This window comes from Megachile rotundata, chromosome 8, assembly GCF_050947335.1.
Source record: "Megachile rotundata isolate GNS110a chromosome 8, iyMegRotu1, whole genome shotgun sequence".
In the NCBI taxonomy this organism is placed as follows: domain Eukaryota; kingdom Metazoa; phylum Arthropoda; class Insecta; order Hymenoptera; family Megachilidae; genus Megachile; species Megachile rotundata.
Window position 1 is genome coordinate 7,173,883 of NC_134990.1, and position 27,345 is coordinate 7,201,227.

The following is a 27,345-nucleotide window of genomic DNA, read 5'->3' on the forward strand; positions in this document are numbered from 1 at the left end:
ATATCATACAAATTGAACATTTTTGAATGTCTTTTACTATGCAAATAAGAATCAAACTTGTACAAATATATTGTAATTATTTCAGAAAATTAAGTCATTCAACTAATCATTAAAATATTTTGCCGAATTTAAAATATTATCGTTTCACTTTTTTAAAGTGAATTAATTGAAAAATTCACTTATTCAATATCAATTTTGATTTTGTAAATAAATTATTGCAAGATCAAATACAAGAGATTAGAAAGTAAAGTTTAATAAAGTTACACATGCTTGCGCTGAACTACTTTGTATGTACATATAAAATAATTGACACAGAATATTATATCGCATTATTTTTTTAAGTTGTATTTACCATATTATATTAGCGTGTACAGATAACATATATTGTAATCCCCGTTTTTATAAGAGAAATTAAATTGTACAATGTTTTATAATATATATTGTATTTTGCATTGTTTTATAATGTATAAAAGTTGTGATAAAAATTTTCTATTCTTTTAAACAAATTTTCCCCCAAAATCCTATTACATAAAAATCATATTCAATAAATAACAAAGTTCATCCGAAAAAAATTCATACTAATATAATCTTTTAAATTTGTAAAGCATCATTAACGAATACTATTTAAGTTATAAGCTTCAAATTTTAACTCTAACACTCCTTCGGACTTCATCTTTAATTACTTGTAACTTGTTGAAATATGTTAATGTATAGCATTTATTTAGAAGCTTCACTAAGCTTTGTTATAAATACTTTTATAACAAACTAACAAAAAATGCAGTGCTATAGATTATCGTGGATCATAAAAAGTACCTAAATGAAATGAATCTAAATGAATTGTATGAATTGTGTGTGTGAAATGAAAAGTACCTAAATGAATTCTACTGGAGGAAGGAGACATGTAAATAATTGTAATAATACTAACAGGAGTGATTTTAACAGAATTATATTTATTATTAAAAATGTTTAAATAAATTTGTTAGATTTTGATATTTTCAATAAGATAAAAACTATTTAATAATTTATTTTTATAAATTTTAGTTTACTTGAAATATATAATCATAGTTATGTACATATTACAGTAAGTTAAATGTTAGAAGCTATATTTCTCTTAGATGTGTAGATGGTTTTGAATTATTATTCTACATCTAATCATAAAATTCATTTTATTATACACTTGAACTAGTATCACAGTCACTTTTATAATAAAAAGGAATTTGTTACTTATCATACAATTTTTTTTACTTTGCTAAATTTGCCACTAAACTTATCAAAATTCAATGTCTAAATACTAAAATTTAATACATATTTGATGTTTTTATAAAAAATACATGAAGTTATTATTTAACATTTTGATTCTTCGGTATAATGGATATAGTTTTATACAATGATACAAAGTAACTGGAGGATAGACGAATAGATGACGTTATAAGTAAACTAATTAATTTAATAAATTATTTTAAAATGGAATTTGTTCCATCTATCCGTACATTAATCTAAGATATCTGCTTCTATGGTGTATACATATTTTTATGAACAATCTGTTGTCTAAATTTCTTTTTACAATTACCATTTATACTGACTTTTTACAAAACACTCTGTAAAGAAAAAACTCTCCTATAGATCCCCAGACTCGTCCGTTAAAAAAAATCTATACATTTATAAAACGGACGTTTAATGCACGATTCAGTTAATCCAAGTTGACTGATTCGGCAAACAGAGGGGGTTAGGAGAGTAAAGCATATCCTATTGAGGTGGTCCACCCATTATTCCCACCGGAGGCATACCTTGAATTCCATATGGTGCCTGTGGAGGTCCTTGATTTCCAGCCATGGGAGAATGTAGTTGCATTGCAGGACTTTGTATCTGTTGTGTTGGTGTTACTTGTCCACCAGCTGGTGATGGAACTACCTGTAAATACAATACAGATAAATTAGCTTTGTAATTACCAACTTTTAAAAGTATAATAGAATTACAATTTTTAAGGCTTATCTCTGCACCAAATTTCAATGATAAATTCAATGTTATGCCTGAAAACTTCTTTTTGTATATTTGAAACTTTTCATTTTGTCAAAATAAAAAAATTTTACTGTGAATAATTATTTTACAAAATTATAGTTAGTTATGAATATTAACTATATCAAAAAAATAAAAGTCGTTTTTTTTATATGCAATGTTTATGTTTCTAAATAATATTTACTTACTTGAGACATGACTGGCGGTTCTGAAGGAAGAGTTAAATTAGCTAACAGATCCCTAACAGCTGGAAAGAGAGAACACTCAGATTGATTTGCACCATATTCAGCAAATCTCTTTAATTGTAAAGATGCAGCAGCCATAGCAGAAGCCGGACTAGGATCTCTTTTTTCAGCTAACTGTGTTAAATTTGTACTAACATCGTAAACTAATGGTAAAACCAATGACGGTGTTTCTCCCTGATATGGCAATCCAATTCTTGTTATTTGCAACTGAAACAAGTAATTTTTGTAAATTATGCATGATATTCTAAAAATAAGCAGCGAAATTTAATTATATGCAAGAATAAATAAATGAAAGTTTTACAGTTAAAAACTTTCTATAAATATAGCATACTTACAAAGAATAGGATTTTATTTCTGCAAACAAGCACAGCAGCCATACCAGTAGGTACAATAGGAGTTCCAGAAGGAGGAATCCTTAAACACCATTGCACATTCCATTTAAGTTGCTGTTGTTGCGCTAATGCTGGTACCAACTCTAACTTCATAATTTGTACAAAATCTTTCAGAACATTAAATGGAACATTTAACATCCTACCAAAACCAGAAAGTGTATTTGGTTTATATGGGGGCGCTGCTGCTCTTGTATCAAAAAATTTCTCTATAATCTGAAAAAAATAGAGTAAGATTAAAAAGAACTAAATTAAATTCAATTGTAAAATAATAATTACTTGTAATTCTTCAAGTGTCCATTGATCCTTATGCTCAGGAAGAGGTTGTACTTTAATATGAAGTGATTGTAAATGTTGTGGGTTTAAGCCAACTCGACACTGTAAACTTTCAACTTTAAAATGTACAACTCCTGGTTCTGTACTATTTATTGCAGTTAGCTGAAAATATATTCAAAACGTTAGTTTCATAATCATATTATAGAAAATATATTACAATAAACACCGAGTTTAAAATAGATTAAAATTGAAATTCTTACACAATCATCAGTTTGAATAAATCGTTGGAATTGTCTGCGCATGTAAATGCATCCCAGAAATCTTTCAAGTGGCGAGAGATCAGGACCTGAAAGTCCAGATGGGTGAGGAGAAGGACAGCAAAGCAGTTCCAAAGCTTCATGAGTGAGAAGAGTAGGTACAGCACCAGCCCATGAACGTTGTGGAAGCACTCTTGAAATATGTGTTCCGGTTTTATGATCAGAGGCTTGAGGACTATGCAGTGCAGCATGCCCTGGACTTTGTGCAGGACGTGCTGGAGATGGTCTAGGTACACTGGGTGATCCTGGCCAATTAGATGCTGCTGGTGAAGCCATGCTCTGTGAAGATGGAAAAGGACTTCCATCTATGTGACCTAAACAAATTTTGTGATTTATTTTATTTTAATTAAACTGCTCAATACTACATTATTAAAAACTTTACAATTGTTATTTACAAAAAACAGAGCTGATAGTGATGTTTAAGAGGCTCAGTTGTGTTTAATTAATTCTTACCAGTTTGCATGAATGAGCCTGCAGGAGAGTGTCCCACTTGAACGTTACTACAAGGACCTGGAGAAGACGTTGGCATCAATCCAGCTGGACTTGGAACGTGCATTGGATTAAGAGGACTATTAGCAACTAGCCCAGAACCTGGCGAAGGATGTGGCAACATATTAGGTGTGTTAGGTGGAAGTGATGGTGGTGAAGCCAAATTGAAAGAAGTGGCTGGACTACTTCCGAAACTCTGATGCTGATTTGTCTGAGAAGAAATAAAGAATTAAATAATAATATGAAAAGATAATGCTTAACATTATCATTTCTGAAGAAAGATTTAAAAATTACCTGTGATATATTAGCAGTATGCGGACTGGCTGGTGTATGAGGATTGCTACCAGAAGGTGGAGTAAGCGGAGGATGAAATCTTAAACCATCTCTTTGTTGAGCAGGTGATTGTGGCCCACTTCTATGATGACTTAAAAAGCCCACGTTTCCGCTACCGCTACCACCATCACTATCCATTGTCACAGGAGATGGAGGATTATCATCTTCTGACTGAGATCTTCTACGGAAAACTGCACTTTCGTCCACATATTTAGATAAAAATGCCTGTAATCAAGCATAAAAAATAATTGCAATATATAAATAAACTATGTAAATTATTTTATACTATTAAAAATAAAATGATACCTTAAGGCCTTGCGTTGGAGTAAACTCATCTACGACATAACTCCTATCGAAACGACTGTAGGCTCCATCTCGCAAGCTTACTAATCCACCCCCTCGTAAACGAAGTTCCAAACAATACATACCTTGATATGCAATTCTGACTAGAGTTACACACTGTGGCATAATAGTAAACGTTTGCACTGGTACTTGAGGTCTCTGTAAAAAAAGAATACAATTAATAATAAAGAATAAATCAGTTAAAATGCATAGTACACAATAATTCTTTTAAAAAAAAAGAAGAAAAATATTAATAATTGATAATTTTAAAACCGTACCGAATTGTAAACACAAAGTTGTGGAATTGTGGGTAGTTTACTAATTGATGTAAGAGGTTGAAGCGTTTCATGAAGAATATGTATAAGTTGTGCCAAGTTTCTATGTCTGTTTAGATGCGCTTCAAGTTGTTCTTTCATGATTGAATGAGCATTACTGGTAGTACTCATTGGACCTGTATAAAGATAATATTTATAATTTATTGTGAACATAATTGATAATTTATTTAACTAATATAAATTGTAAAATATACATATACTTACTTTTTCCAAAAATTAATTTAAAAGCTTTATCATTAATACTCCATTGTATAGTAACAGTGGCTCCACGATTAGGACCATAGGTTAAAACCAATTTGCTATAATTATATGATTTTATACTGACTGTATTACGCAAATTATATTTCTCTGTAATATATAAATGATTATGTTAATGCTACAATTAAATGTACTTTTAATATCAATATTCTTTTTTGAACGAAGTTAACCATACCCATTTTGAAATATTCTGCTAGATCATGCACAATAGAATATAGATGTACAATTTGCGCCCAATCATTAAGTAATGCATCTACTGTGCGTGACACAGTATCTGCTGTTCCCATTTCATATTGAAAATATACTGGTCTCCTCAATCCTAATATAAATTATATAGATTTTTTTTAAACCATTCAATTAAGATCATTTATTTTAGAGAATATTTAACCAAATTATTTAATGATACATTACCTTGCTCCTTTGGATGGCTACTAGATAAAGGGCTTCCATAAAACACAAATTCAGCCATCCATGTTTTCGCCATACCTTTACCTTGGACTCTAATTGAAACGCTAAGTAATCTTTTAAGAAGTGCATACCATGCACAACTAGAACTTATTGCAACAGAAGGAGCAGGTAACTGCACTAATTTTAAAACTAATGCAGTAGCATTTGCTTCTACTTGAAGTCCTTGATGAGCTATATCTCTTCTGGTTAACTCTTGTGCTAATGTTACAAAAGGTATTCTTTCATCACAGAGAGCAACCACATGTGCTAATTCTGGAATAAAATATGCAGGCTGTTTGGATCTTCTGTTTTGTAATATTGTACCAGCATCAGTTCTTCCACTAGGTCCTGCACTTCTTCGTTTAGTACTTGTTTCAATAGCTTCTGTAACGTATTTAATAGTTACTTATTGAAAAAAATACGAATGCCGTTGTTAGATGTAGTTAAAATTTACCGTTATCGACACTAGTAAAAGGGCCATGAGTTATGACAAAAGTATCAAATTCAATTAAACTTTGTACTTTCAAGTACATTTTTGGAATTTCTGTTTCAATACTATCATCATGAGGATCATCCTCTATGGAACTATGCTTTACTACTGCGAGATAAAATGAACACTCGATTTCACAAGGTGAAGATTCTTTTTCCTTGAATGCTACTATTAGGATCACTGTAGGATGTCGGTGAAGTTGTACAAACATACGATGTCTACTAATCTTTGATATTGGATGATCAGGGTGAAGAAGTACTGGCAAACGTTCATGAGAAGTTGCCGGAAGATGTTGCAATGTCTTTTCACATCTTCTTTGTGTTATCCAAAATCTGCAATATGAAATAATGTAAAAAGGTACTGAAAAATAAAAAATATATGGCAGAATATAAGAAAATAGTGTACCTAAGCTCTGATATTAAAGTTGGAAGACGAGAATGATCGCCATTTAAAGCAGCAGTCAATTCAGGAACCAAAGGTGCTTCGTATTGAGGTACATGACATTGTAACATTCCAGTATGAGTATCAACAGTAACTAATAAATGTTCTGCTCTTAAACAAGGTTGCAAAATTGGAACAGAAAGAATTGCAGGCGAACCAGCTAAAGTACACTCAACATCTTTCAACATAGCTTGCAATTCTTGCTTCAAATCTAATAATCTACTTCTAGTACGTACATAAATTGTATGTACTAATAAACATTCCATTGATAACTGGTCCGATCTAATGGCTCTGTCTGCTATTTCACTTTCTTTACTACCTAAAGATGGAACATGTACTATCGCAAGAGGTCTTGCAGGATCATGTTGATCTACTTGCACTGTTAATTTGTATCCCAATTCAGATCGTGGATCTTTATTAGTTAATTCTCTCCAGTACGATATGGAGAGACATTTTCCTGGTGTATATTCATCCACATGAATATGATCATCCAACCTATCTCGTATTAATCGTAACGTCTGAGAATAAAGCACTTCCAATTGTAACGATTGACAGAAGTAATGTAAAATATGATAAACTTCAGATAACGGACTCGAGCTTTCTGCCAACCTTGATTGAACCACCTTGCAATTAAAATTATTTATTTTAATAAAAAATAATTAAAAAATGTAATGGCATAATAATTTATAGGAGTAAATAGTACTTGATGCACATAGCCAGTTTGTAGTGAATGCACTAAAGCTTTCCCATCTCCAGTTTCTCTATCCGAAACCAAAATTTCCAACTCTAGTAACCTCCAAGGTACTGTTGGTCCATCTCCCATTACTGTGAGTGAGACTGAAAATTCTTGCTCTACAAGAAATGTTACTCTTCCTGCTTCAATCTTCAGATTACGCATTTGTGGAAGCAAATTTCCAGTTACTAATCTATGCTGAATCACCTGATTTAATCTTTGAAGTGTACTTCTTTTTTCTGCTGGAGTAATTGGATCTGGAGGAACAATTCTTTCCTATGAAAAAAGTTATGTATACACATATTACTATTTGTCATTAATATGATATTCAGTAGTAGAAAATTAAAATTACTCGTATGCATGCTGGTAGACGACTATATGTTCCAGTCGTAAGAACTTCAACTGCAGCAGGAATGTGAAAATTAGGTAATCTAGCATGTACTAATGTTTCTCGGGCCATCCTTGCAAGCATATCAGCAGTATCAACAAAAAGCAATGATTGCTTGTCCAAAAAGGCCATTATATGCTGTTAAGAAAATTTCCTTTTAGTTATATAGTTATTAACATATGAACTAACTGAACTACAATACTAAAACAATATTAGAATTATTAGAATACCGCAGATTTGTCAACTTTGGAAGCACTATTAGCCCATTTAACTAATGCTAATAATCGTACATATAACTGTCTAGTTCTTGCTGAAAAATTATAAATTTCAATTTTCCGTTCCATATCAGTTTTCCGAGGTAATCTGTAAACACATACTTCTGTTAACATTTCACATACTAATTTCTATTTTATTTCTTTTAAATAATATTTAAATTCTTAGTAAAACTTAAAATTTAATAGATGTTAAATAATTTCTTGTTCTGAATCACTTTAATTTTAATATAAAAATATATCAGTAATATAAATATTCTTACAATTCAGCCAAAACTGTGAGTTCATGATAAGTACGCTGTATTATGAAATCGATCAGCATCCCAAGAGAAATAGAACCACCACGATTTCCTTCTTGTGGGATGTTATTAGTTACCGGGGTCTGATGACCCTCTAAAGGCACTGGAGCCATTCTGTATTATACTTTAATGAATTATTTTTAATTATAATAATAATGTTGATGTTTACAGATATTGATTTATATATTCAATGTAATATTGATATATCACATTATTTTAAATATACATATTATTATAATATTAGATAAGTGTTTTGTTACTATTTGTCAATTAATGTAGATTAATTAACTCCAGTGTATTGCATCAAAATTATAAACTTGTTATTTGAATATATAGAAGTAATAAAGAAATCGATTACTCATTTTTATAATAATATACCTACAAATAATAAAAATATATTAATAATATATAATAAATAACAAAACTAGTGATATTAAATAAACATAATTTTACTTCTTACACCTACTTTTCAATCTTATACGCTACGATAATACAATAGAGAGTGAAAGCAGCCCCTTTTCAAACGGATCATAAACTCTGAAAATCTAGATGGAATGCTATTTCAATTTTTCGATTATGGATATCGAAAGAACCATAGTTCGCAGCGCATCTTGACTACCTTCAAAAGACTCTGTATCCCCAATGTGATGTCAATATATATGATGAACAAAAATACATGATGTAAGTCAACGGTAGCCAAATAATATGTTCATCGAAAACCTTCTAGAAAGAATCTATATTTTCGTTTACTTCTGATAACTGGCTAAATACAAATTTAATAAACTTATAAATTTTCGAAATTTCAAAGTTACAATAATTATTTGAAACATTACAATGCCAGTCCTAAATAAAAGATCACCGTATAAATATGCTTGGCATCGCAACATCGCTAGAGTATGTGCGCATAACACACCGAGCAAAGGAGGTTTACGCGGCAAAAACGAAATCTTGTTATTTGGCATTATAGTTCTATCAGAAAATGTATATACATCATAGACACTAAAATAAAATTTATTTACACAAATTTGTATCACGTAAATATGATAAAAACTGCAATAAAACATTTATAAATACAAATACAAATTTAAATACATTAATAAACAACAAATTTATTATTATTTAAATAATTGATACTTGAATTACTTTTATTTTACTTATTTATAAAAATAAAAAAGTAAATTTAAAATGTAACAAGTATCGCATAAAATGTATATAGAATAATATTATCATGAAACAAAAATTTATAAAATTACAATAATTATTGTGTACTTAAATCTTCGAACTACAAATTGTATACAAATCAAAGTTTCTACGTAGATTCGTAGTTTAAATATGTATTATATTTGTTTATTTTCCTCAATCTTGTTAAAATTGTGGTTACAGTGTCAATTAGTGTAAGACTCGATTTTAAAGAAAGGAATATCTGTTTCAGTTTTCTGTTGGATATTTTTAAAATAAGCAACATCACTTAAAATTAAAATAACTATTAAACAGTTATAAATAAAATATATAGCAATAACTGCGTCAACGCTAAAGAAGATTAAATGAAGTGAAACGTTGTTTTTAATGCAAGAATATCGATATATATTTTTGTATGTTCTTAAAATAACTTTTCTTAAAATCCGATGCGTATCGTGAAGAATTCGAGGTTATAATGACATCGACAATTTTCATAAAGGAGAAACAATCGTAGTGAAAGTGGTTTTGTACAATGCTTGTTATATAAAAGGATTTTATAAACAGTATATTAGATAAAATGGAAACTGTCAATCCAAGTGAAGATTCAATAGAACTGTCACATTCGCTTTTGTCAAGGGTGTATTATGCTGCTAAGGATGGTATGGCAATTGCTCTTTATGATCTTCTTAGTAGCAAATCACTTGAACAAGTTAATTCCCTGATTAATCAAAAAGTACTGGATGAAGATGGCCAACAATGTACCCCTTTAATAATTGCTGCTAAATATGGCCATGACAAAGTTGTTAAAATATTACTTGACAAATTTAAACCTGACTTAGAGCAAGAAGGAACAGTTAAGTTTGATGGATACGTTATTGAAAAAGCAAGTGCTCTTTGGTGCGCCGCTGGCGCTGGATATTTAACAATTGTAAAAACATTAGTAAAGGCAGGTGCAAATGTTAATCATCCTACTAAAAGTCTTTCTACACCCTTAAGAGCAGCTTGTTTTGATGGACGATTAGATGTAGTTAAATATTTAATAGAACATAATGCAGACATAAATATTTCAAATCAGTTTAATAATACATGTTTGATGATCGCTGCATATAAAGGTCACTTGGATGTAGTGAGTATGATTATATTAGTTAAGGAATATGTACTAAATTTTAATGATTTTAATTGCTTTTAATTATTTGTAAAACAGGTATCATTTCTTTTACAAAAAGGTGCAAATCCTAATGAAAAAGCACACTGTGGTGCTACAGCATTACATTTAGCTGCTGAATGTGGACATACTAATATAGTGGCTGAATTGTTGAGGTATGGAACAAAAATGACAGAAAATGTTAGTGGAATGACACCATTAATAGCAGCAGCAGAACGTACCAAAGCAGAAGTTGTAGAATACCTGATCAAACATGCAAAAGTTACTAAAGAAGAAACAATTGAAGCATATGAACTTTTAGGTGCTTCATATGCTAATGATAAAAGCAGTTACTGTTTAACAACTGCATACAAATATTTGTGGAAAGGAATGGAACTTAGGTAAATATATATTACTCCATGAAACATGATTAATATTTCATTTGAACAATTTGCATCGTTCTTTGAATATTATAGATTTAGTGATCCTGAAAATGTTATTCATAAAAAGTTGGGAGAAACTATAAAAGCATACGATAATTGGATAGAATGTGAGACTTTGGAGGGATTGGAACGTATTCAATACAACCAAAATGCTCTTCATATGGAATCATTATGTATTCGCGAAAGAATACTAGGTAAATTAGATAATCAATAATTATAGAAAGTAGCATTATTTGACTCGTTCTTTATCTATCTTATTTTAATTTAATTCCAATATTAGGACCGCATAATCCAGAGGTACCACATCCTATTATATTTAGAGGAGCAGTTTTTGCAGATAATGCTAGGTTTGACAAATGTATAGACTTATGGCTTCATGCTCTGTATTTAAAACAATTAAATCATATATCAGTTATGAAAGACTTTCTGAGGTTTGCACAGGTATGCTTAAGTATTTATATTTTAAGTAATGTTACAAAATAATTATTTTAATTGCTTATTTGTTGTATTCCATAATTTTATTGACAGGTATTTTCACAAATGATACATGTAGGAGTAGATCTTGATTTCTCTCAGGTTTTAAATGTTTTAGAAGCTAGTGTTACAGAATTAAGCCATAATAAATTTAAAATAATTAATCCCGATTCAGAGGAGGATATTGAACAACACATCGTAAGTTCAAACAAATTTTGATCAATAAAAATTAAATTGTGTTTACATATTAATGAGACTATGTTTTATATTCGCAATTCGATTTTTAAAAATTTAATTTTAATCAAATAAATAAAATGTTATGATTAAAATACATGTAAAAAATGAATAAGATATTCTATTAAATGTTCTGCAATTACAGGAAGAAATGGAATCAAATATTTTAAGTACACTATATATATTAACAATATTAACAAGACTTTTAACATCAAATGGAAGTAGATACGAGGAGCAAGATAAAAATAAAGCATGTCGTTTAGTTCATAAACTGTGTGCTTTACAATTACGTTTAAAGGATGGCCAAACTTTACTACACCTCGCAGTAAATGCTGAAACTCCCGTTGATGATTTTCATACTAATGACGTTTGCAAGTAAGATTTTTAAATAACATTACAATAAAACATAAAAAAATGAAGATATAAATTTTGTTGTTATTTTATATTCAGCTCATACAATGAGCATTTTCGTTTTTGTTAATTTGATAATAATATAAAGATTATATCTTATTTTAAATTTGAATTTTATTTTTTATTTGATGTATTAACATGATTTTTAAACTAAGTATTTTATAGGTTTCCTTGTGCTGCAACTGCAAAACTACTTATACAGTGTGGTGCTGATGTAAATGCTATGGATAATGAAAGAAACACGCCATTACATATTATTGTTAGTTATAGGAAACCAATCAGGTACAATTAATTATTGATTTTATTATTCAGACTGATATAATTTATTTTCTAAATTATATAGTTAGTCTAGCAAGAAGTATTTATTCAATTACTTATTTATATTTGCCAAATATTCACAGATTTATATATACAATATAAATAATATCTAAATTTTTTCAGTAATTTTATGACTCTTCACTCCATTATCATGGAACTTATAGAAGCTGGAGCACACATGGATACTGTAAACAGTAGTGGAAAAACTCCATATGATGCTGTTTCTAAAGGTAAAATATTTAAATATATGTAAAGAGATATAAACCATTTAAAAATAATTTTTTTTTATGTAATATAAGACTTTAAAGTTATTAATTAAATATTTATGTCATATATTGTTTTTATGTATACAGGTGTGGTAGAATTAATACTGAGGACGCAGACAAAATTATCATTAAAATGTATAGCAGCAAAAGTAATAAAAGCTTATAATTTGTCGTACTGTGGACATGTACCACGTTCATTAGAAAGTTTTATTGAACTTCATGGACCAGGACTTAATCAGGGTTAACGTATTAAAAAACAATTTTTTAGCTTGTAGATTTTTTAGAAAATTTAATTTTCAAAACTCTTAAAACGTCTGGGTAAAATGATTTCTTAATACTTTATTAATAAATTAGGAATAAAATTTTGTATTATTAATTCAGAAAGTTATGACATGTGACAGAAAAATAGCACATCCTAAAATATTGTTTTATCGTATATTGTATTCTATGAAGTTATGTAATCTTTTGCGTTTAATATGTTTGAAGGATTTCTGTTCCTTTTGCACTTGATGAAGTTTATCGGACATTGAATTTTCAAGTTAAAATGTGAACAAAAAATTGTTGTTGCTTAAACCAAATTGTCGACAAATATTTTTACATTGTACATTTATAATAGGCCTATAAAATAGAGATTTGACATTATAAAAGGAAGAATAAAATAGAAAATATGAAGTATTAAAAATTATTATTCACATATGAAAAGTTTTAAATTATGTGCTATTATTTTATCTCACTAATTTTTAGTAATATTTTTATTTATGTAAACAAAGGGGCTTCTTTTTGAACACTTTGCAATAATAATATGTACCACAAACTAAAAATGTATAAGCATCATAAGATTGAGTATATTTTTTATGTTCAAGAAATGAAAATATTGAACTCGTGGGGTGTGCTATCCTTTTATCGCAGAATACATATAAATATAGTAACTGTTAAACTGAAGTGAGAACTATAATTAACAATGTTTGCTTTCGTTAAATTAACTCAACTGTGTAGTATTAAATATTTTGTATCATATGTGAGTTATGAACTGATAATTACTGTGATTTTTCGAAATAAAGAAAATAACTAGCTTTTCAATTGTTTATTTGCTTAAATCATTGTATAAAGAATATATGTTTTATTTGCCAAAAGAAATATACAAATTTATATATTACTACTTTTTGTAATTGCACCCAAAAAAACCGTCAGGGAATTTTATTTTCGTCAGTTCTGTATATTACTAAAATTATAAAAATGTAATATTTTTTTTATTTTTTATTTTTTTATTTATTTTTTTTTAATTATTTTATTTTTTTTTTAAGTTACATCGTATCTAGTTAATTGATATTAGAATAATACATGTATTGCATATAAATAAAATCGCTAAGAATTTTTAATTTTTGAATATTGAAATAAAAAAATCGATAAATAAATTGTTCTTTATACAATTTGAAGACAAAGAAGAAACATTTAAAAAAAAAATGAATTTGCATAGAGCTGACAATTCGAATTTTGTAGAAAACGATCGTAGTGCCCTCACCCCGGGAAAAATTTTGAGAGCACATTTAAAGTAAGTTAACTTTCTCGCATATCTTAATTAATGGACGTTATCATGATCACCGCGTTCATTTAAATGTAAATGATATGTCAATATTAGTAGTAATGTGAAAGCCGGTTAAATGAAGGTTTAATGGATTTAATAAAGTTTCACATTTATGATTTATTTCTCGTATTGTAGATAAAGAAACAAGGAAACGTTTGAAAAATAATTAGCAGAAGAAAACATAAATAAAATGGATTCTTCCATAACTCCTGCATTAAATGTTCTTGATCCAGATGATAGATTGATGAAGAAATTTCAAACAACACTTCATATACATCTATCGCGTCTTAATAATAAGCTTTCTGAAGAAATCTTGGATCTCGTAAGAATCATAAAGAATTATATATTCAAAATTTATATTTTAATGCATTGGGTATAATATTAGGATACTTCTTTACTGATAATGTTTTCATTTATCTTGTTTGTGTAGGTCGAAAGTAACAAATATGTTATACTTGTTACTAAATTATATTAAAATGTGTTTTTTTCTTGGGGAAACACTAATTGTTGAGTTCAGTGTTTTATTTATTATTCTTTATAACAACATTCTATTAAAAATTTGAATTAAGTTTTCATTGTTAGTTATTTATTTTTAGGAGGCATCACTAAAACAGACTGAAAAAGAGCTGCAGTCAGAAGGTACACAACTTTATCTGACTCAGCAAGAAGTTGAACATCAACATGTAACAATAAAACAATATAATGAAGCATTAACAAAACTAACATTAATGAGAGAAAAGAAAAATCATACTATAGAAGATGCTAAACAAGTTTTAGAAGACAATAATTCTAAATTAAAAGAAGAACAAAATAGAAAGGAAAAACTTACCAGAGAATTACAAAATTTGTCTAATTTCCATAATTGTTTATCTAAGTGGGAAAAAGATTTGAATGATTATCTACTTATATCGAAACAAATAACATTACAAGATGCTAATAAAAAGAAACTATTAATTAACGAAAAACAACAAAGAGATTTTATTTTACATAAACTGAAAGAAGAAGTATGGAAAATTGAATCAGAAATAGCATACTTAGATGAGCAGTTACAAATTAAAAATAAAGAAAAAGAAGATGCTAATAAAATGATAATTTATGCAAATACAGATTTGGAAACTTTACATAGAAAACACAAAGATTTACATGGTATATGGAACTCTGTAGTAAATAGTATTTTGAAACGGAATGATGCTTATGACCAGTTGCATATTGAACAGGAGTAAGTAAATAATAACAAATTTTATAAGTTTGATGTTATGTGTATATAAAAACTTTAAGCAGTTCAAAATTGTTTTATTATTCTATTTATTTATTTAATTCAAAATATACTGATAGATGTATTTCCCATTAATATAGCTTGTTGCACTTTTTACATTTAATAGCACTTATTTATAACCAAAGATACTACATAAAAATTGTATGTAATTCTGTTAAACATATAATCAAATATTTATTTTTTAGAGAAGCACATAAGTCTTATAATGTACTTCTATCAGAAATTCAAAAGATTAAGAAAGAAACAGAAAAAGAAATGGAAATTAATGAACATTTAACATCTTTATCTTTTCGTTTACAAAATAATATTAAAACTGCATCAAATATAACATTAACATATAATGAAAAAATTTCAAACATTGAATCAAAATTATTAAATCTTGCTAAAATTAATGAACAGACACAGCAAGATTATAATATTATTTCAATTGTACGTTAAATATACTATCTGTAAGAAATATAAAAATAATATTGAATGTTACTATATGATGATACTATTTCAGAAATATCAAAAGTATTTGAATGAAGAAGAGCAAGTTAGTAAAAAACTAGAGGCAGTTTTCGAAAAAAAAAAGTATTTAGAAGACACAATATGTAAAAAATTGGAAGAAAAGATTATAAGCAATAAAACAGCGAAATATATAACTGAATTGTTAATAAATGCAAAAAATTCGGTGTTAGATTCTGAAATTTCAGTTGCTCGTATAGAAAATACATACGGAAATGATCTTTTAGAATTAGAGAAACTATCAAATCTTGTCCAAAGTCAAAAAACTGAATTACAAGATATGCTGCAAAATAACATTGATAAAGAAAATCAAATAGACAAATTACAAAAGGAAATAAAAAAATATGAAATTACTATCGAAAGAAAGCAAACAAAACTTCTTGAAATAAATAAACTTATTGATAAGGTTTTGTACTGGTTGTTTACTTTCTTTTTATTTAGTTTAAAATAAAATTACATCTGTAAACAAATAATTTCAGATTTTGCCAGATATCGGCGGTGAAGAATTAAGTCCACAGGATTTAAAAATTAATAGTTTGGAAAAGAGTATTCAAGAGCTTGAACAAAATATTCAGAAATCACAGCAGTTTTGGCTCCGTCAACAAGGATTTATTGTTTCATTAAGTGAACAGAGAGAATCACAGTTACAACAATTAAATCTTCTTGAAAAAGAGATTATGATAATGAGACAAAAAAATCTGAAATTAAATTATGCACTAGAAATTCTAGCAAAAGAAGAAACAAATACAAATAAATCTATAGCATCTCTTAATAAAAAGTTATCATTCATGAATGCTAATTTATCAATGCAAAAAGATCTGAAAAGGGAATTGGAAAATAAAAATTGTATAGTAACAAATGAATCCATTCTATCTTTCCAAGAATTTGAATTAGAACTTATAAAATTACGAAGCGATTTAAATAATTTAAATTCCGAAAAGATCTCACTAAAAGAAGAATTAGAGAATGCATTACAAGAAAGTTTATCATGGCAAAAGAAGGTAAGTTGTACGAAAACAGTAGATATTTTAATTGTTAAGTTGTAACAATAGTACTGCATATACATTAGGTACAATTAATGCAAGAAACAGTACAAAAAGTGAAAGAAGAGCATAGTACTGGTGATATAGCATTAATGAAAAGTGAAATTCATAGAATGGAAACAAGGCTTTCTTATTTGAAAAAAATTCAGGAAAAACTAATTCATGATATGGATCTTTGTGTCACAAGAAGAGATGTAATGATTGATAAAGTACTTGGTAAACTTAAGAAAAATCCCAAAGAAAAACATAACAAGAAAGTCTCAATATATAAACGTTTATCTGGCCTGCAAGCAAAAATCAAACAACTTTCAAAAGTAGGTGATTAAAGTAATTAATAATGTAAAAATTAATTAAATACAACTTATATCCTTAATAGGTTACGAAAGAAATAGACAGTGTGGTAGAGAAATTAAAAAACCAAATAAAGAGTATTCAAAGCCAAATAGTCAACTGTCAAGAATTTCTAGAAAATTTAAATGAACCTATTCCTAATATAGAAAATGAAATTCGGCATTTGGAAAAAATGAAATATTATGTATGTATTTAAATACATTATAATATTAACAGACTTTTCAAAAATATAATTGTTTTTTAGAATTTGCATAGCTTGGTTCTTAAACAGAGAAAAGCAAAACAGTTATATGATATTAAAAATGGTACATATAAAATGATGTTCAAAAATGAATGCATAATAGAAGAAAATTTACGAAACGAACATATTAATCGGGAATATTTAAAATATGTGTTGCAAAAAACTGATCATGACTTTCCAACGATGAAAGACAATATAGGAAAAATATTATTGACTCTGCAAATTTTTTAAGAAATCTATGAACATGCAAGATAAGATACATATAGAATTTTTACGTTACCATATCATGTACTTCAAATTGTGTACATAAAAAGTAAAAAAACAATAACTTTATCAAAATTTATTTACTTGTATACATTACTCAATTCTTTACATTGCATTCAAATTTAAATTATGGTGTATACAACAACAAATCGAAAATGAAAATTAGGAGGTAAACAATGCATTATAGTCGACCGTCAGTAATTTATGATTGCTATTAATATATACAGTAATAGACAAATGCAATGATTAAACCGAGATTAATCGTTTTAGCCACATCACTGATAAGAAACAAATGCCTTCAAGATAATGATTATCTTCAAGTGTCCGTAAGTACTACATATTTTACAATACAATCGGCCATTAATAACGAAACAGTCTCTTTCGGTGTTGCAAATATTTATTCAGCCCTCTAATTAACTAGCAAGGTACGTAGCAAGATAGTGATAATACGCGGTGATAAAATATTACTAATAATAGGTCCAATTATGAGCATATTATTAACAGAATATTTGTTTACCTTTCCATAATCATTCATGTGTCTACAATAACAATGCAATTTTGTGTAACATGAACCAGTAGATGTCACGTAAAAAATGTTAGTTTGATTACTAAAAATTTATAGTTGTTATTATAAATGTTTACAAATCTATGTAAACAACAGCACTTTTAAGGAAAGTATGATTATTAACGAATATATTTTTTCTGTAAAAAATAATTATTTTCAGATATTCATTAAGGTAACTTCCAATACTGAAGATGAATGAAAAAAGTGTTGGAATTTCGCAACAGACATTAGTATCTAATACTGGAGATGAAAATGCACCTGCCAAAAAGTTACCTCAATATATTGCCAGTTTATCATCAACTCTTGGAGCTCTAGCAGTTGGCATGGTATTAGGATGGACTAATTCTGCTGGCGACAATGGAGCAGAAATACAAGCTTTATATGGCATACAAATTTCTGGAAGTGAATTTACATGGATGGGTTCATTAGCTACACTTGGAGCAGGAGTGATGTGCATTTTAATAGGAATTCTTGCCGACTTTATCGGAAGAAAATATGCGATGCTTCTAATGGTAGTACCTTTTACCATAGGTTGGCTGCTAATAATTTTTGCCAACTCTGTACTTATGTTTTATATTGGTAGATTCATTTCTGGTCTTAGTGCTGGAGCTTTTTGTGTAGCTGCACCTATGTACTCAGCAGAAACAGCTGAAAATGAGATTCGTGGTAGTTTAGGATCTTATTTTCAGTTACTTCTTACTGTAGGCATTCTATTATCTTATATTTTGGGAAGTTTTGTCAATATACGTGAACTATCTATTATATCTGCTGTTGTACCATTTATATTTTTTGCAATTTTTATGTTCATGCCAGAAACACCTATATATTATTTGCAAAAAGGTAATGAAGACGCTGCGCGAAAAAGTTTAATTAAATTACGTGGCAATCAATATAATGTAGAGAATGAGTTACAAAAGCAAAAGGAGGATTTAGAAAACAATGCTAGAATGAAAACTTCTTTTTTAGTTTCACTTAAATCGAGATCTACTGTGAAAAGTTTCATAATTTCTTATGGCCTCATGTTTTTTCAACAGTTAGGTGGTGTAAATGTTGTTATCTTTTATGTTAGTACTATTTTTGCAAAAAGTGGCAGTGATTTATCTCCTAGTGAATCCAGTATTATTGTGGGTGCCATACAAGTAATAGCTGTTTTTCTAAGTACATTAGTTGTAGATCGTTTAGGTAGAAAAATATTGTTACTGTTATCTGCAATATTCATGTGCCTAACAACTTTTGCTCTTGGAATATATTTTTATCTTCAAAACAATGGAGAGGATGTTAGTGCAGTTAGTTGGTTACCTTTAGTAGCTGTATGTATCTTTATTACTGTATTTAGCTTTGGTTTTGGTCCTATTCCATGGATGATGGTGGGTGAACTTTTTTCACCAGAAGTAAAAGGTGTAGCTGCAAGCAGTGCCGGTCTTTTAAACTGGGTATTAGCTTTTATTGTAACTAAATTTTATGGTGATCTAAAAGATGCAATCAGTGAAGGTCCCACATTTTTGTTGTTTGCTCTAATAAGTGCTATAGGAAGTTTCTTTGTATATTTCATTGTTCCTGAAACAAAAGGCAAATCCTTGATAGATATTCAAAGAGAACTAAGTAACTGATGGTGATAATTGTTTTATACTTTGCCTATCAAACTTAATATGGATATAAAATATTTCAGGTTGTATAAAAATTTGTACATTTATATCTAAAACATTTGAATTGAGATAAAACATTGTATAATAATGAGTTGACATATTGTAGATGTAGCAGTGTTAGAAAATAAAATAACATCCCATCTTGTTAATTTCAATATATAAATGATAAAATCGCTTTAAAAAAAAATGTTATTACTTCTTTATTTGTCTAATTTAAATGGTTTCAATATTCTTCTACTAATCAACATAGCTCGTTTAAAATTAAATTGGTATAGTATTTATATAATTTACTGATAATAAAAAAAGACATATATAGAGACATATACAAATTATACATATATAGAGCTATAAATATAACAGTTACAACTTATGACACTGTTCTATTTTATTCTGTAATTAGACATTTTGTTTATGTAATTTATATATTCAAAAATTTCTTTATTATATTGTGTGATTAATTATATTTAGTTATATATTTTTTATTTTTAAATGTTATAAACCTTGTAAGATATTGTATGCATGAAATTTAAGATTTAAATTGCTAATGGATGAATTAGTTAACGTACATGCTGATAATTTTTTAGAATTTGTAATAGTTCTGAAATTGTCAAATAAAAATATACCACATGAAATTTGTAATTTTTTCTTCTCAATTATAGCTGAGAAGACCTGTCTTAGTTTTTAATATACAACTTTTAGTCATCAGTTACTACAGGTTTTTTTTATCTTAAAGATAATTACAAATAGCTACTCTGTAATCTTTCATTTGTTAATCCCAGAATAACTGTAATTGTTTTTTCAATTGCTTTTTTCACTGTTTTTGCAGTTATGTAAATAATGATATAAGAATTAATATAAACATTAAAGTAAAAAAATTCAAGAGACCAATATATTCCTACATTTTATTTTAAAAACCTTCAGGCAAAACATGTTTAGATATCATCTCTTCTTATATCTTTGGTATCATTTTTTTTTATTTTATTATTTTGATAAGATAATTGATAGTACAATCTGTGATAAATTATGGACTTGTGAATCATTTATCTTGTACATCAACACTATAGAGACCTTCTTTAAATTACATAATGGTGATTTTGGCAATTTCTTCCTGTTTGAATAAAAGTGTTGCTTGTGGTTATCCAGGTACCAATTGTTCCATCAGATGGCAAATATAAGTATTTCACGAATTGTTAAATTCTGTTGTATTGTATCTTAATACCAATTTGTTTTAAAAAATATGCAATTCTATTAAAGAAGAAGAAATGCAAATGCACAATTTTTTTCTTTTAAGTTATTGTTTTACCTATTTATTTGACATACTTTTATCAAGCCTTTAAATACACCTATAAGCTTGTAAATCACTATATCACAAATGCTTCATATCAAAATAAAGATGTAATCTGTAAATAAAATTGATGTTATATTAAGAGTACATGACTATGTAAGAATCTTGTAATTGTTATCAAGAGTACCATTATATTATCTGTCTACTTAAAACTATGTACCTACATATTTCATAAGTCTTTTGTTCTTGTAGAATGACATATCCACTTAAATCTTATGTAATCAGAACTGGATTACGACCTTTAGAAGCTCCAAATACCTTAAAGATTTTAGTGTTATCATATCTAATTCAAAACATTCAATGAATGTTCAATTCAATGAATGAAATATTATTATTCGAAATATGTAGAACTTCGAAACTTTGAAATTTCAGAACCTAGTATATGTTCCATATACTGTACATTATAGAGTAAACATTTCCTCTCAAGTGCTTAAAGTGCATCTCACTATCAAGTGTTTGAAGTGTTCAAAGAGATTGTCTCATTCAGTGAAGTACTTATGACAGTAAAAAAATATTAGTAATAAGTATTTATCACAATAATTGTATAGCATTAATAATAGTTAATATTTTTATTATGATAGATTTTATGATAACTGTAAAATAATAATGATAATAAAATCAGGAAAACAAAAACTGAATTAATCATTAAGCAAAATTAGCACATACAGGAAAATATTACAGAAACTTTCTATTGCTAAATTCTAAAATTCCAGAATGTCATAATTCTCAAATATTACAAACCAAGTTTTGAGGTACTAGTCCTGAAATTCCTTCTTGAAAGATAAATTTTTACTTTTTTTTTAATTAAGAATTGAAGTCGAAAATTAAAATATAAACTTCTGCTCTGTCTCTTTCAGTTGTCTCTTAACTAAGTACTTTGTTCAGAAATTCTTTTTAAATTAAGCTTAATGTTAAACAGACAGGTCCATACAAAAACCATAATACAATGCACTAAGAGTGTCTCACGACTAATAAAACTCCCGAAAAGGGGTGTAGGAGACGTAATTACGAACAACATTTCCTTTTGCAAAAATGGTGTTTGAAACTTCATTTTTGAATTGTTGAGGAAAAACACGGTCCAATTAGAACGTGAGAATTACGCGCACTTGAGCGCGAAAGCGACAACTTCGAGATCAAGAAAACACAATTTTACTGGAACAGGATTATTTTCAAATAATAGGTGAGTCTGATTCGAATTGGCTTATCATAATTTTTAATTGCTTTTAACATTAATTAACTAAGCTTTGACATAAGAGCTTTATATTAAACGATTACATTGTCCCGGTGCAAAGATGCTTGTTCACAATTACGCTCAGTTGTCAAACTCGAAGTTGTCGCTCTCGCGTCTGCGCACGCACTTTACGCATGCTAAATGATCTGTGTTTTTCTTTAATAATTCAAAAATGAAGCATCAAATCTTATTTTTGCGAAGAGAAATTATGTTGTTCATAATTACGTCCCCTACAACCTCTTTCCGGGAGTTACTCTAGTTGTAAGACACCCTGTATATGTTTAACGTCATAGAAGACAAAACTGCGCATGTGTAACAACCCTGGAACCTAAGTTCAGTTTATTACAAGCGCTAAAAGGTAAAGAGCGGCTTTTACCTCTAAACGACTCGATTCTACAAATTAAGATTGTGGGATTCGTGTGGTGTGCGGTTAAGGAGTGAAATCCACAGATCAAAATCTTTCAACAATTAGATTTATTCAATAAAACGATAAGAAAATGAAACTAACAATTAACAATAACAACAAATAAAGAAAAGTATGGAAATTATAAATGATTAATTACAATAGAGAAACTAGATAGATCTTGAATAATAATAATAATAATAATATTTGATGAATTAAATAATATGTAATTGACAATTGTGAATTTAACGATTTGAAACTCCCTATTCAATACTTTATATTGGACCGTATCTGAGTCGGGTCTCTGATAAAGCAAACTTCGCATTCGCAATATTAACTAAATTTGATATTTGATTTTTGTGTTCGACGCTATCGCAATGACAAGATTTTACTTGATTAACACATTTATAAGTTATAATGATTCCTACCTATGTGTGATTCGGTTTCTAACTTAATATAAATGAAATTTACAAAATTAGTAAAGTTAGCGCTTTTATAGTCTACCGCCGCGAGGAATTCGACCTAAGTGAGATTCTCTAAACGTATTAGGATACGTTTTCGCAAAATTAGACAGATTCATCTACTATCTAACGCGATGTAGTCGACTACGGAAATGTACGCTAGAGACAGAACAATATTCTTTTACTAATTTAACTTCCAAAATTTATCTAAAATTAATAAGCTTCCTCGGAACAATTACTCTTGTTTAATTTGACTCGACAACTAATTGTCCATAGCCCTTTTTGTCAGAGCGCACACTGACACCTAAAACCAGATCGCTTAATTGGGGAGCCTGTTGTTCACCAGCTGCTAAAACAACCCAACGATCCAGAGTCAGATGAACAATATACGTCCAACAGGGTAGCAAATCAAAATTGACTCTAATTATGAACTCGTAACTGCTGAACCGCCACCCAAAAGACACGGGCTTCAGTGACCAAGTCGCTCAATGAGGGGGAGTAACTCAGAGCGGACTTCGAGACACTGAAGGCGCGTTAGCAATTCGACAAAATATGAGTAGCTAAGAGCTTTCGTTCGATGTCTTAGCCTTTCTTGGCGCTAAGCATAGCACTCTCCTAAAGGAGTTTCAATTACAAGATCGCTTAAACGGGGAGCCTGTTGTTCACCAGCTGCTAAAACAACCCAGCGATCAAGTAACCGAATGACAAATACCCGCTTGACCATTCAAGTATTAAGAATCTTTTTGGCTCTTTGACAGCGAAAATTGTTCCAGTTATATTAATCAAGGAGACTTCTATCGCGTTCGACTTCGAAAATTGTTCTGCTCCTTAGATGGGTTTCGCTCGCCCTTTTATACTCGCAGGTTCGCCGAATTCCTGGAATTTCTGTGACGTCAGAATATCTAAATTTTCGTATAACTTCGTTATTATATATTAATTATAAAATCGAACAGTTTAATTATGATTTAAATGTCGCTCTTTAATTTCTGGCTATCGTTTCGATACTAAAATGGTACTCTAATGGTGTTTTAACGAAAAATACATTTTCTGTCCTTTTCTATCAGAGGCGAGTCTATTTCGATTTACAGCTTTCTAGTTTAGGGAAATAATTTTGGTTCCGGCCATGAGTAGTTTAACACTGGTTGGTTTTATGTATATAAATTGATTTAATTAATTAATTAATTTAATGTCCAAAAATGCCGAAAATAGAAATAGTATCGCTATCCTTTTCTAGGATTAGCGCTGATCTCAAGGATTTCGGGCGAGTATCGCGGCACGTAGGCACATCATAGCGTAACGGAAATTTCGTATACAAACTATTTATTAGAAAATAAAATAAAATAATACATAATCTTGGTTTAATGATTCAAACTTAATGTTTAATTATTTCCGCGGAAAATATTACCTACTCTAACTCAAAATTATAAGATAATTAATGTAAATGATAATATATATATTCTGATTACCGACTGTCGGATTTGATAGATATGGTAATAGATACCTAATGTACTGTCGATAATTGGCAACTACGGTCGATAATTGACTATTCTAATCGATGGATAGAAGATTGTCGCGATGATGCCGGTAGAAAGAAAAAAGGTTTACCCAGGGACGTTACACATGCGCATTACTCTTGGCTACAAAGTATGCGTTAACCAACTAACGTACCTAATAAATATGAATATGAATATTACTGATTATAAAAATAAATTGTTTATTATATATTTGTTATATATAAGTATAATCATTTTAGTTGATGTATTGTAATTATCAAGAAAAATGTATTATAACTGCAATAAATGAAACATTAATCAATTAAAAACGTTCAGAAAATTAAGTTCAATTACTTAGATAACTAAAAATAAAGTAAAGTTGCAAAATATACCCTGAGTAATTAGAAAGTAATAAAATTGCATATCAACTTGATTACTAAATATAGAAAGTGAATCATCAATTTTCAGAATACAGAAAAAGGCTTACTAATGCCAAATGATGATGTCACTGTCACTTGTAAAACGGATAACGTCAATACTGAAAACAATTTTATCAATATTAATGATTCATGAATCAACAATGACTACGTTTCCATCGAGGGTCCAAATCGGGTCAGAGTCGGGTTAGAGTTAAGTTGCCTTGCCTGTTTCCATGGGATCAGAGTTACGTTGGGGTTGGAGTTGGGTTGAACATTACCAACTGCACAAAGTCAACTACCATATTCTGACATGTAAAGGAGAGCAATATTAATTTTACAATATCAAAATAACATACAAAAATTATTTCTCAGATTACAAGATCACCGACAAAAAGTAATAATAACCTCTTCTACACCGATTAATACAGCACGTGATACACAATGCAATTTGGATTTGTTATGTTGGCAACACGAACTCGACTCTTGTCGTTTCCACCGAACCCAATTGAACGCTACCCTACAATTTTATAGGATAGAGTTCAACTAAAACTTTGGTATTTCCACCGTAAGAGCGCTCACCTCAACCCGACTCTAACCCGATTTGAACCCTCGGTGGAAACTTAGTCATAGAAATATAATTCAAGTATGCAATGTACAAAATGTTAGTATAAAAGTAATATATGCAAAAAAGAATGGAAATTGATGACATTTGAATATAGCGGGGACAATGGTGGGAGGTGACAATACTTTTACTCACAGATTGGACCTCCAAATGAAACTGTATGAGACTATATCAAGTTTATTAGGATTCCCCAGTCTAATGATGAGAGAGAATATAAATGCAACTGCTACAAACTTGTACGACACGGGATTAGTTTGAGACTCCAACACATTACAGTTAATTCTTAAAGTTAAAATTATAAATGAGTTGTTTAGAAAAAATGTTACCAACTTCTTCTATTTTAGAAGAAGTTTCAAAACTTGAAGCTGTCAAAAAAATACAAGTATCTGTTAACTCTTCGATAAAATATGGAGCAATGGTTGGAATAGTAACAGTGGTTTCTGGTATTCTTGCTGGTCCTGTAGGAATTACAGCTGGTAATTATTATTTTAAAGTATTTAGATTTAATCATCATACCCTGCATAAGATATTATAAAAATAAATTTCTATTTTTAGGAGGTGTACTCAGTAGTTGTGTAGCAGGTTTAATGTCACAAGGAGAATTTAAATCAGTTACTTATATTCTTCTTTATGAAACTTCTCCACAAGAAAAGGCGAAACTAGCACAATTAATACGCGAACAACTCAATTCAAAAAATATAAATACAATGCGTGACTTTATTCTTAATATACAAAATAGCGTAGAGCTTCAAATGCTAATAGTACAATTAATTACTGGATTTGTAACCAACTACCTTCATAGAACAGTAAAACAATAATTTTTTTTATACTAAAAACAAAGATGGAAATGTTCATTGATAGATACATTGTTCGCATAGGAAGAAATAACATGTTCACTAGTTACAAATGAATAATTAAGTATAATTTATTGATTTACTTATTTTTATATGCTATAATGTTTCTTTGTAGAAGAGTAACCATTTGATTTAAGCAAAAATGTCCTGTATAATATATGCAAATTTTTAATTCTCAAAAAGTTGCATACATATTAACATGTAATATGAATTGAAAATATTATTATGCGTTTTTCTCCAAAATTAATTTATTTTCTTGAAATTTATAGTGAATCTATTAAAACTGAAATTATAAAAAAAGTACAACATTATTAAAAAAATATTCTGGAATTGTGATAAGTAATTTAATTTTATTGTTTATATATGAAATATAATACTTAACTAACATATAATAAGGTAAATATAATAGTATATTTTAAACCACTATTTTATACATAATATATAAAATAAGCAAAATTATATTATATATAATAAATGATTATACATTTTATTAATTATAA

General features: G+C 28.7%; 5 protein-coding genes across 10 annotated transcripts; 4 read left to right on the forward strand and 1 right to left on the reverse strand.

Moving 5' to 3' along the window:
- Positions 1-1,149: 1,149 nt before the first annotated feature.
- Positions 1,150-8,643, reverse strand: MED14 (mediator complex subunit 14). 3 transcript variants are annotated; one of them, XM_012287888.2, is made up of 20 exons: positions 8,537-8,643; positions 8,331-8,448; positions 8,035-8,194; positions 7,730-7,862; positions 7,464-7,637; positions 7,082-7,387; positions 6,343-7,001; positions 5,902-6,269; positions 5,412-5,831; positions 5,176-5,319; positions 4,947-5,090; positions 4,686-4,858; positions 4,372-4,566; positions 4,027-4,290; positions 3,697-3,943; positions 3,187-3,557; positions 2,930-3,088; positions 2,597-2,866; positions 2,205-2,468; positions 1,150-1,911 (listed from the first exon to the last, which is right to left on the reverse strand). In XM_012287888.2, the coding sequence occupies exons 3-20, from the start codon at positions 8,181-8,183 to the stop codon at positions 1,747-1,749; spliced, it is 4,605 nt and encodes a 1,534-aa protein (XP_012143278.2). In that variant the 5' UTR covers positions 8,184-8,194; positions 8,331-8,448; positions 8,537-8,643; the 3' UTR covers positions 1,150-1,746. The 3 variants fall into 3 exon arrangements, with proteins under 3 accessions (XP_012143278.2, XP_076390293.1, XP_003704557.2); XM_076534178.1 differs by lacking the exons at positions 8,331-8,448; positions 8,537-8,643 and having other exon boundaries at positions 5,412-5,828; positions 8,035-8,324; XM_003704509.3 differs by lacking the exons at positions 8,331-8,448; positions 8,537-8,643 and having other exon boundaries at positions 8,035-8,324.
- A 719-nt stretch (positions 8,644-9,362) lies between these two features.
- LOC100877516 (protein fem-1 homolog B) lies at positions 9,363-13,619 on the forward strand. 2 transcript variants are annotated; one of them, XM_003704454.3, is made up of 9 exons: positions 9,366-10,375; positions 10,454-10,794; positions 10,870-11,030; positions 11,117-11,277; positions 11,365-11,508; positions 11,690-11,919; positions 12,121-12,237; positions 12,397-12,503; positions 12,627-13,619. In XM_003704454.3, exons 1-9 carry the CDS (start codon positions 9,827-9,829, stop codon positions 12,782-12,784), a joined length of 1,968 nt encoding a protein of 655 aa, XP_003704502.2. In that variant the 5' UTR covers positions 9,366-9,826; the 3' UTR covers positions 12,785-13,619. The 2 variants fall into 2 exon arrangements, with proteins under 2 accessions (XP_012143276.2, XP_003704502.2); XM_012287886.2 differs by lacking the exons at positions 12,397-12,503; positions 12,627-13,619 and having other exon boundaries at positions 9,363-10,375; positions 12,111-12,237.
- A 174-nt stretch (positions 13,620-13,793) lies between these two features.
- Positions 13,794-17,773, forward strand: l(2)41Ab (lethal (2) 41Ab). Of its 3 annotated transcripts, none has more exons than XM_076534204.1 (9): positions 13,794-14,156; positions 14,260-14,446; positions 14,721-15,343; positions 15,586-15,829; positions 15,903-16,313; positions 16,387-16,908; positions 16,977-17,264; positions 17,327-17,485; positions 17,546-17,773. In XM_076534204.1, the coding sequence occupies exons 2-9, from the start codon at positions 14,315-14,317 to the stop codon at positions 17,771-17,773; spliced, it is 2,607 nt and encodes an 868-aa protein (XP_076390319.1). In that variant the 5' UTR covers positions 13,794-14,156; positions 14,260-14,314. The 3 variants fall into 3 exon arrangements, with proteins under 3 accessions (XP_076390319.1, XP_076390318.1, XP_076390320.1); XM_076534203.1 differs by having other exon boundaries at positions 13,794-14,091; XM_076534205.1 differs by lacking the exon at positions 13,794-14,156 and adding an exon at positions 14,555-14,635 and having other exon boundaries at positions 14,315-14,446.
- A 789-nt stretch (positions 17,774-18,562) lies between these two features.
- Positions 18,563-20,649, forward strand: LOC100882187 (facilitated trehalose transporter Tret1). Its single transcript, XM_012287879.2, has one exon. The coding sequence runs from the start codon at positions 18,563-18,565 to the stop codon at positions 19,979-19,981; it is 1,419 nt and encodes a 472-aa protein (XP_012143269.2). The 3' UTR covers positions 19,982-20,649.
- Positions 20,650-26,292: 5,643 nt separating this feature from the next.
- Positions 26,293-27,092, forward strand: LOC105664220 (protein Nazo-like). The gene is made up of 2 exons (XM_012297834.2): positions 26,293-26,467; positions 26,547-27,092. The coding sequence occupies exons 1-2, from the start codon at positions 26,293-26,295 to the stop codon at positions 26,807-26,809; spliced, it is 438 nt and encodes a 145-aa protein (XP_012153224.2). The 3' UTR covers positions 26,810-27,092.
- The last annotated feature ends 253 nt before the right edge of the window (positions 27,093-27,345 follow it).